The 12,054-nt window shown below is 30.2% G+C and overlaps 1 protein-coding gene across 4 annotated transcripts in view; it reads left to right on the top strand.

The window, feature by feature from the left end:
- The window catches only part of LOC145277003 (uncharacterized), a 106,698-nt gene that overhangs the window by 51,084 nt on the left and 43,560 nt on the right, over window positions 1–12,054 (top strand). For all 4 annotated transcript variants that reach the window (XM_080128595.1, XM_080128596.1, XM_080128598.1 and 1 more), the window contains one exon: window positions 9,560–9,669. In XM_080128595.1, coding sequence (XP_079984721.1) covers window positions 9,560–9,669 — 110 coding nt within the window. The remainder of the gene's footprint in view (window positions 1–9,559; window positions 9,670–12,054) is intronic.

The raw sequence follows: 12,054 nt of genomic DNA on the forward strand, positions 1-12,054 counted from the left end.
ATATACTTTTTGTGTTTCTTTGCTTTAAGTTTATTCGTTTCCAAGGGTTAGCAGTACACAAGACACAAAAGAAATCCGTTACAATATTTGTTGTATAATGGAGTATGATTCCGCACAGTCGGGAGATTCTATTTATAAACGATGTTGCTAGGAACCAACAAATCGAATTAATTCACGTTCTGCTACGAACCAATCAGAAACCAGAATTGCTCCATAAATATTAAACCTTTCTGTGGAGTCCAATTCGAGAACTGTCTACTGCAAACTAGTCAACTGCTGGAACTTGTGGAGAACAACGAACCATCGGAAACTGTTCTGTCTACTGCAAACCAGTCACCTCTCAGGACTTGTATTGAACTACGAACCATCGGAAACTGTTCTGAAACTAAACATGGCTTACACTTCTAGAGAAATCCATGCAAATGTTTATCCTTGGCCTTTGTTAGTTTTTCATTGATATACAAAACAAAAACAGAATGCACTTCTATCATTAATCCAATACTATCTTGGAATTTCTAAATATTTAATATGTAATAAATACTAAACCAATAGATTATCTAGCTTGCCCATGTTGTTGTGTGTTTGGTTTTTGCAATTCATTCTGATGTAATGTTATTGACGTTCCTCCATCCCTGGGCGTTAGGAAGTGGGTAAAAATGGAGAAAAAATATTAAAAAAAAGAGGTAGTTTATCAGCAAAACAGTAGATAGAACATTGTTTATAAAGGAACACAAAAGAAAGCTAAAGTGGTTGTTGATCAGGGTGTGGTGGTAAGAGAAACAAGAGATCAGTCAGTATATTTTAGAGTTGATTTTAGGAGTAGCGATGGGTTTGATGACAGTTTTACAACAGTTATAGACAATCTTGAATTTGCGATAATTGACAAGTTAGTTAAGAACCTTATCCAGTTGGACACAGTTGAAGGCAAATGTCTTTGAAGGAATGCCGAATACCAAGTTCATTTTATATAAACTTTATTCGCAACTTCCCATCGGAGCTACAAGTGCGTCATAAGTTCTACATCATGCTATGGTTGTATCTCTCTCGGCTTCTAAATGCAGAGACGATATCTTCTGTGCTAACTTATCTAACTCTCCTACTCTGACTCTCCTACTCTGACTAAACTGTACATGTCTCAAAATCTATCTTCCTTTCATTACATCATTAATAAACGTAGCATTAAGATCACCTGATGTTTTTACATAATTTATAATGTTTATCTAGAAATTCATAAATTTGATAATTTCCAAAGTTATCGTAAATAAACACTTCATCCTAAAACACCTATTTTAGCTGACATAACATTTAAACTAACGAAACACAATAATAATAATCAACTAGTTTACTCTCTGGCGTTGCCCCAGAACCAACAAAAAAAACAGCAGATTGCAGCTTGTACCAGATCAAGAGAACTTTAGGAGATTGAAATGAGCTGACACAACTGACAACCACAACCTCAGTGGAACGTAAATGTGGACCTTAGCATTCAGAGGGTTGATAGTGTCAACTAGTATTTATGTTTTTGTTTTATTTTGATTTTATACTTGTGAGCTAATGTGTGATAGACAACAACATGACCAGAACAGGAAGAGAACATGAAGGAGAAGACCAGACACAACGTGGGGGTCAGCATTTGTTGTCGAACAGGAGAGTGCACTCATACAAGCTTTTTCTTACCCTTCACTGTTTTGATTCTTTTTAACTCTAATGATTTCTTTCTCCACATATCAATCTACTTCACATTCTTAATTTATAACTGCATTTTTTTTTTAAACAAAAACTACTTTTATGACCTACAATTTTGAAACAAATATAAAGCTAATCTTGGCTTATATCTCTAATGGTTTCTTTTAACATTCCTTAATTATAATTTTCCCCATTCTCAGTTGGCAAATATTGGGTAACTTACACCACAAATTTCCCTAGATTTTATTTTCCAAATTTGTAATTTCAAGTTTTATTTTCATCATCACTATCACATAGTTATTTGTCAACCCTGCTAGAAAGGAAAAATTAATAAAAAAAAAATGTTTTAAGTGGATCGTTATTTAAAAAAATATATATTTACTTATTGCTTGGAATGTCTAAAAATTTAATAATCTATGTACTAAATACTGATCCAACAGGTTATCTGATTGGTTATAAAAAAAACAACTGAAAAAATAATAATCCTTTCTATGGACAAAAGATGCTGTCTTTATTTGGCTTGGTTTTGGAATTCATATCCGAAGAACTATTTTTTAGAAACTAAATTCTGTTATTTATTTATATATATATATATATATATATATATATATATATATATATATATATATATATATATAGTTATCCACATACAGTACTGTTTTGCTCTTTCACATATCATATAATATATATATATATATATATAAAATTTAGTTTCTAAAAAATAGTTCTTTGGATATGATTTCCAAAATTAAGCCGAATAACGGCAGCATCTTTTGTCCATATATATATGTAATCATCCACATAGAGTACTGTTTCGCTGTTTCACATATCATATAATATACATATATATATGTATGTATATATATATATATATATATATCTTAATGTAAAAGGAAAAGAGAAAGTTCAATTCCACAAAGAAGACTTATCCGGATAATGCCAAGCTCAACAATAATTATTAGAACTTTAGCTTATTGAGCTTCCTCGCCATCCATAAAATGCAACAATATCCATCACTAACCGTTTTCCCTAGTATTGGACTATTGGACAACATCCCAAACCAAATTTTTTTTTTAACCACCCATAAGCACTCGCGATCTGAAAAAAATCACCATAAAAAACTTCAACTCTTTAATATAAAATATTAGCACACCCTCTGAACACCCAACCATTACATAACTTTAAATAAATTACCAACCTAGAATCGCCTGCATCTTGGCAATACCTAATTAACAATATATCTGCTTTAAACATAAGCCCACAAACAACTTTGCCTAACAAACCCTATCCCCGTAAATATGTACACTAAACACCACCTGTTAAATTGCAACCAAACCACCAACTAGCACACGATGCAACGAGAATATAACCTAAACAATATAAAACCTAGGCCCAATTGAAAATATAGCTTAGAAACCACTTTCCAGAGCTAAAGACTTAAAACCTAAATTTACAACCATCTAACTACCACCCCTAAACCCCACTGACGAGCCCCCCCCCAATAAGAAATTATTTAAAAATCAGTGCATTTGGTCTCCACTATTAGATTTACACTAAGCCCTCCACCAGTAGTATTTACCTTAAAACTTTTAAATGTACCGAAAATATAACCTAAGAAAAGCTCCCTTGATTCAACCCAACCCACCTCCGTCACTCATACAGACATATCCCAATCCCTATCCTACCCCCTCCGACTACCAGCTAAGCACGTTCCCAACCGCTTACAAGCAAACACGTGTATTTTTCAATTTCCTTCTAGATGCTACTTCCTACTGATAACTTAGATTTGAACACAGTCCAGTTTCGGGTAATTTCCATCACAAGAGTCTCCGTTGAAAAAATAGTTTTTTTTGCCATCCAGATTAGGAGGAATAAGATTTCACCAGACCAACACATCTACGAAAGACCACCCTAACAAAACATTTAGAGAAATATGGAGCTTTAAAGGACAGCTATAAACTATGCTTCTTGTATCTCTTGGAGATTAGAACTACTACATTAAGTAGTTATGCCGATTCAATGGACCTATCCCTCGTGTTCATAAACGAGAAAGTATGTATTCAATTTTCTAGGCCTGGCTTGTTCATAAAACATAAATGTTATGGCCTTTATAATCGAACTTCAAGAAATTTAAAGTTTTAAGGTGGAATCTTGAAACTACTGTTCCCAGTGAAGCAATCTTTTAATTTAATTTAAACCAAAGGTTCACCGAACTCTTACGCTTTCCCAGCTTATTCTAGATCTATATATATATATATATATATATATAATCTGTGTTTTTTATCTGTGTTTGTATATATGTATATATATATATTCTCTTTATTTTTCTTTATTTTGTACAGGACCACTTACCCCTCACGCCTCAACCTCATTTCCTGCTATTCTGACCCCCCCGCCACTTGTCTGTATCCCTTTCTTTTACGCACCCCTTTGTTGGAGGTAGTAGTGGAAGTATTGTTACTACTATCTTTATTATTATCATTATTATTACTGCATTGTTTTTTAGCGCTATTACTATTGTTATTATTATTGTTTTTATCATTATTATTATAATCATCATTATAATTGATGTTATTATTATTATCCCCGTTATTGTCCCCGTCATTGCTACCATAACCGCCACCATTTTCTCCATTTTCACTGTTATTAACAGTAATTTTGAATTTACTTCTATCACAACTATTGGTAATATTATCTTTAATGTTTATTTTTAATGCTTACCTTTAATTTTGTCTTTATTTCATCTTTATTTTTATCTTCAATTTTACTTCTATTTTATTTTCAGCTTTATTATGACTACTATTATTATAATTTTCATTACTATTATCTTTCATATTATTATAATTACCCTACTATTATTTGGTATATTTTACCACTCTCATAAGTAGTAATGGTTTCCTTACTCCTCCACTTTGACATTAATATGTATACTTAACCTTTTACATCAAGTTAAACGCACTCATAGTCATTGCCACACTAATCTCCAACCGCCCCCTTATGATCATACTCCCTATATCATAACAGTAGAAACTTATAAATATATTGCTGCATATTACCTTTCAGTTTTACACACACACCCTCCCAAATTATAAGCGAATTTATAGCTGCCATTTGCTGTTTAGGTGGCACCAATCAAAATTACCCACTCCATAGAAAATAGACACCCCACAAACTGTTAAAATAAATTACCACGCAGCAACAATACACCCCCTATTTAACCATAATACATATACCCCTGAATCTCAATACTATGTTAAAGATCATATATAATCTTATATATCATACTATATATAACAAGCTTCTGCTTGTTTATTTAGAATTCAATAAAGCTTCCTCTTAATCTCTTTTGTCCCTAATGAACCTTATGCTAGACGCCGCATCTTCCCCATGCTACCTAACACCTTCTCTACTCTTCTGATGAGAAGCATTAGGCTTCAAAATGCCCTGGTATAAAGAGTCCCTTCTATCCCCCAAATTTTGCCTGTATTCCATTATTAAATAAATGATCCATTCTATATGTACCAATATATAGTTTTGTGTCCTCATTTCATACTCTTGTTGTCCTATTATATATATAACATAAAATTTAGTTTCTAAAAAATAGTTCTTCGGATATGAATTCCAAAACTAAGCTGAGTAAAGACAACATCATTTCTCCATATATATATATATATATATATATATATATATATACATATACATAAATATATATATGTATATATATATTAGTCATCCACATACAGTACTGTTTCGCTGTTTCACAGCTCATCAATGTGGCTAGACAAGCAACTACCTCAAGCCAGGATCGAAATCCGATCGCCTAAACGACAGAGTTCTAACCATTGTGATATACATATATATATATAAGGCACTAGTAGTGAGATCCGACGTGACATTGCACATGATTGAATGATGATCAATGAGTGTTTCACACTCCCATAGTTTTTATTGTCATCGAAATCGGTGAAATTGCCCATTTTTCAATCAAATCGATTGTCGGCTCTAGTTGGGGACCTATGGTGATGCACCAGGAGGAAACTTTGCATGCTTTTTTGCAGTGACTGACAACAGATTGTTTTTGTAGTCTACATTGCATTGCAGAGAATTTACTGTTTATTTTATAAAATTATTTTTTTATATATAATGGCTTGAATTAAAGTTTAAAGTGCAAAAGTCAAGTATCATGCTTTAATTGTGCTCTTAATAGAAACATTTATTTTGAACATACCACTGTCATATCAAAGAACCTATCGAGGTTATATATTGGGTCTTTTGGCTTGTGTAGTAATAAAATTTCTTAAATGCACTTGTGATGTTAGGCTGTGTAAGACGTTAACTTTGGTCAAAATCGCCTGCTCCTTCTTTTATCGAATTATTTCGATTATCGATACTTATCAAAGACATTCCCTTACAAAACCTATCTAACAACACTGCCAGGCACATGAAGTACCTTTGTGGCAAATTTCATAAAAATCAACCAAGCCGTTTGTTAGTCCATAGGAAACACTCACACATAGACACAAAGTTTCTTTTATATAATAGTAGATATAAAAAAGCAAAGTTGTCTGCAAGTGCATCGCAGCATCACAATTGAATGGTCCATTTAAAAGCTCATTTAGCTGCGATGTCAGATGTTCTTAGATCTCTTTAAAGACTTGTGATTAAAAATCAAAAGTATGTAAAAATAACATTAGAAACAAAATATTACACATTTTAACCAATTAATATTTTCTATTTTTAACCAATTAATATTTTCTATTATTAACCAATTGATATTATATAATATATAATTAATAGTTTATATCTATAATATAAAGGTGTGTGTGTGTGTGTGGTCACGAGTAGGCTCCTATATGGTTGACTATTTTTAAAAACTGATTACATATAATGATAGATGATGTATCGAGACACAGGAATGGGTATGTTTGATCTGGCAGAACAGTGGTTCATTAAAATTGTGGGGTCTGCGTTCATGCCTGGTTCACAAAGTATGGAAATAAAAAATTAAAAAAAAAAAAACGTTTACAAGTGTTTTTTGATATAGATGTACATAATAATACTTTGATAAGTACGTTTTAACTTAAATAATGATGGTATAATAAAATTGTGGGGTCTACATTCGCGCCTGGCCTCCATAGAATGGAAATAGCCACAAACTTTAATAAAGACTTTTCATATCTATCTTCGTAAGTATACTCTGATAATTATGTTTCAGTTTGAAGAAATGGTATAATAAAATGATGAGGTGTTCGTTCGCACATGACCTCCATAGAATGGAAATATGTCACAAAGTTTAACACGTATTTTTAATATAGATCCACAGAATAGTGTGTGATAAGTGTTTCACTGTGAACAGGTATGGTATAATAAATTATGGGGTTTATCGATTTTATTTTTACTTTCATCATATTTTGCTTTGATTTTGATAGCCCCAAATTCAACCCAAATTTACAACCCTTCCTTTTCATAACCTATCATACTTTCATAAATCAGAGTCCATTTTCTGTAGGCTGTTTTTGAACCCAGGTCAATGACGGATACTTTTGCTAGTAATAATATAATTGATATTAATATTTTTTTATTATTAACCAATTAATGTCTTCTAATATTAACCAATTGATAAAATTTTCTAATATTAACCAATTGATAAAATATTTTATTATTAACCAATTGATAAAATATTTTATTATTAACCAATTGATAAAAATTTTTTTATTATTAACCAATTGATAATATTTTTATTATTAACCAATTGATAATATTTTTATTATCAACCAATTGATAATATTTTTATTATCAACCAATTGATAATATTTTTATTATTAACCAATTGATAATATTTTTATTATTAACCAATTGATAATATTTTTTATTATCAACCAATTGATAATATTTTTATTATTAACCAATTGATAATATTTTTATTACCAATCAATTGATAATATTTTTAATGTTAACCAATTGATAATATTTTTATTATTAACCAATTGATAATATTTTTATTATTAACCAATTGATAATATTTTTATTATCAACCAATTGATAATATTTTTATTATCAACCAATTGATAATATTTTTATTATCAACCAATTGATAATATTTTTATTATTAACCAATTGATAATATTTTTATTATCAACCAATTGATAATATTTGTATTATTAACCAATTGATAATATTTTTATTATTAACCAATTGATAATATTTTTATTATTAACCAATTGATAATATTTTTATTATTAACCAATTGATAATATTTTTATTATCAACCAATTGATAATATTTTTATTATTAACCAATTGGTAATATTTTTATTATTAACCAATTGATAATATTTTTATTATTAACCAATTGATAATATTTTTATTATCAACCAATTGATAATATTTTTATTATCAACCAATTGATAATATTTTTATTATCAACCAATTGATAATATTTTTATTATTAACCAATTGATAATATTTTTATTATCAACCAATTGATAATATTTTTATTATCAACCAATTGATAATATTTTTATTATCAACCAATTGATAATATTTTTATTATTTACCAATTGATAATATTTTTATTATTAACCAATTGATAATATATCAACCAATTGATAATATTTTTATTATTAACCAATTGATAATATTGTTGTTATTATTAACCAATTGATAATATTGTTGTTATTATTAACCAATTGATAATATTGTTATTATTACCCAATTGATAAAAGGTTTTATTATTAACCAATTGATAATTTTTTTTTTATTATTATTAACCAATTGATAAATTTTTTTATTAATCACCAATTGATAATATTTTTTATTATCAACCAATTGATAATATTTTTTATTATCAACCAATTGATATTTTCTATTATTAACCAACCGAACAACATTCTCCAAATTAAATCATTTCACTAAAAAAATAAATCAACACAAAAATAAGTAAATGTTTTTTGGGGTTTTTTTTCAAGTCAAATCCTTGTTTTACATCATTTTGTCATTAAAAATAATTTTCTTTTATTTATTTTAGACAACCAAACTATTTTTAATGTGGGGATCAAAACAATACTTTTAATTCTGTATTCCATTGCTAAACTTATAATTTTAAGGAGATTAAAAAGACAAACAATTGGGTTTCATTAGGGCATATTAGTTCCATTCTCAATCATATTTTAAGTATCATCCACACTAAGGATTGAATCTTCAATCTTCAGAAAAATGTAACTTACAGCTGAATTTTACCAAGTACTTTATCCATTATGCTATGAATCAACCTTAGAGTTAGTGACACTCAAAATACAATTGCAAATTACTTAAGACTTCTACCCAGTCATAGTTGATGGAACGGGAACATGCTACCTCCGTGGATTAAATAAAGGATTCCATTTGAAATTCTATGCAGATTCCCAAGTTTGACAAAGATTTCCAAATTCAACAAGATACACTTGGAGAAGGTTGGAGGCTACATTGACTGAAATGTTATGAAAATAACACAAGATGAGTCTGAATAATTCAAAAAGCTCAGAAAAATAAATTAAACTTAATATTTTTAAATAAATGAAACAAAATTTTAATTTATTAAATTTTTTACAATTAGATGGTGTAAAATTATATGAAACAAAAATAATGAAAAAAATGGTTTTAAAACTGCTTAAGTTGACGAGATGATGTTATCTTTGATTTTGAAACAGTTTATTTTAAAATTATTAAAGTCTAAATTTTTTACACGGCGGCATCAGATTTATTGTATTTCATCCTTGTGGATCAATTTGTTTTTTAATTTTGATTTATCATTTTTTTTTTTTTTTGATGGGTTTTGAAGGCATTAATCTGCATACAAATGAAAGATTACATGCATTATAATTTTTATGTTGCAGATATTTTTTCTGAATATTGTTGGCAGATGGACGTTGATGTTGATTCCAATCTGTTACATCTACAACGAATGCCATTTCAGAAGCCACCAAAACCAATCAATTATAAAGTGGTGAGTACGAATAATATTGACAAAATGTCCAATATATAAATGTTAAATTCATTTGACTAAACAAGACGAAATCCTCAACTGTGATATTTTAAAATATACAGAAAATCGAATATGCATATCAGTGACATTTTTATCATATTCTATGTTTTTGTTTTGTTTGATTTTTCCTTAGTTTAAGTCAAATAATATCTGGCTGATATTTATCTCTCTCCCACAGCGAGCGGGAAGTAAGATTGAAAAGCCAGCGCCACAGAGGAGAATCACTCTGGCCTGTAAAAAAAGCCTGGACAGCCCCATCTGCATTCTCTGGTAGGGGCACTTCAGGCAATTAGCAATAAACTAAATTTTTCTCAGAGAGAGCAGGCAAAGCATATGAGAGTAAACCTCCTAAAAATGCATAGGACCAACAATACGCTGCAGTCAAAAAGGAAGACTATTTAAAAAATGGCGTAGATTTTGTTGGCTGTTGGGAATGAGGTAAAAAATCCCCTGGCTTATTGATATTTGTTTTTGTTCTGTACCTAATGAAACATTAATCATCTCATTTTCATATTTCTCCCCATGTAATGCATGTCTTCCACCCTCATTGGCCAGGTTTTACTTCCATACATTATAACACTGTATTAACATTGGTAATACTCTGTGATTCGTAATGTCCAGAATACATTTTACTATTTAAGCCTGGAACCTGACAAAGTTGGCCTGAGAGTAATGACAACTAAAGATTAACTCTGTTCATGTTCCTCCAGCAGCGAGAAGATGTGACACAAGGTCAAGAAAGTAGAATTTGAAAAGCTAGTGCTCTAAAAAGCAAACACTCTGACCTGAAAAAAATACGTGGACAGCCCCATCGGCATTTCTTGGTAGGGGCGCCTTAAGTAATTAACAATAAGCTAAACCCTTCTCAAAGGCAAGGTCTGGGAGAGTGGGCCTCCTAAAACTGTACAAGACAAGCTCATACAACTTGAAAAGGTCATTTTAATGATGACCTATACTAGTCTTTGGGGCCAAGGGAAACCCCTCACTGAACTCAAACTAAGGAGTGACACTACACTCCTCAAATCTCCCAAATCTGATTAACATTTTGCATATGCTTTAGTATTTACCTCCTTTGATCATAGTTGCTAAAGAAAGGAAATAATCATAGTGAAATAGACATCCTAGTCATCTGATCTTGCTCTTGATTTTTTTTTCTTTTCAAAGGTTCATTAAGCAGATCCTGGAAGGAAGTAAAAAAGAGCCATACTGAATCACACACACATACTTTATGAATATATTATGAAACTGATTAATATAGCCTAATTATTATTAAGCTTATTCTTAACTGCATTATAGTATTAAGTAGATTATGTGAGATCTGAACGTTGTGTAAAACAAACATCATACATGTTTCCATGCCAAAAACTCTCATAAATTACTCAAAATGAATCTCTATTGTCCCAACACATACATGTATGCATCATCAACTCTCTGACTCCATGAAATAAAAAAAATTAATAGTGCCCTTGATATTGCTATTAATTTCTTTTGTAAAAATACACTTTGTCATAAAAAATTGATGATAATCACTACTCCTGACAGATATTCATGAAAATCAACAAATGTTCAATAAGGCAACCAATATTTAACCAACACCAAAAGAATATATATATGTAAAAAGTCACTTTCTCTTTCTGCTCATGAATATCTCTCTAATCTTGTTATCTTCTTTCAATGTCTTCAGTCTAGCTTTCTTTTGTTTTTTTCAATGACTGACCTAAGGTATCCATTATTGGATAAAGTATCAGTAATCATTCTCAGCTCTTCATCCAATTTTGTTTTTGAACAGATCATAAGGGCACGATGTGTTAGGGTCCAAATTAAATTAACCTTGCTTTTGTTAGAGCAAAACAAATCCAAGCATATATACAATCCTGTAAATGTGAGTCTGCGGTATATTGATTGATTTAAGGAAACTGGAAGTTTTTGTTACCAGTATATAAAGGAGAGCGCGTTATGCTCTCCTTCATTTGTTTTAACGCAGGATGCATGATATTAAGAAGTATTTATCTCTGTTTGATCATTAAAGAAGCAAAATGTGTCATCTACATATCAAAAGAAAACTAAAGGTTTTATGGGTCCAGAAAAATGTTCACCATTATTGGTCCCAAACTGAGCTCATGGATACCCCATCCATTATATCTACATTTTTTTTGCAAGCTATACACTGAGGGCAGCTCTTATAACCTTGTTCATAGAGTATTGTTGTGACTTTTGGGTTAGTGCATCCAACATTATCCTCTCCCTCGTGCACAATGTACATAAAACAATTTCTAACTTAATTATTCCCTAACATAAGCACCCACGATCCGCCTGACTAGCAATAAAATTTTCTATTCTGATAGC

The sequence above is a fragment of the Euprymna scolopes genome, chromosome 5, assembly GCF_053919585.1.
Source record: "Euprymna scolopes isolate OS-2025 chromosome 5, ASM5391958v1, whole genome shotgun sequence".
Classification (NCBI taxonomy): Eukaryota; Metazoa; Mollusca; class Cephalopoda; order Sepiida; family Sepiolidae; genus Euprymna; species Euprymna scolopes.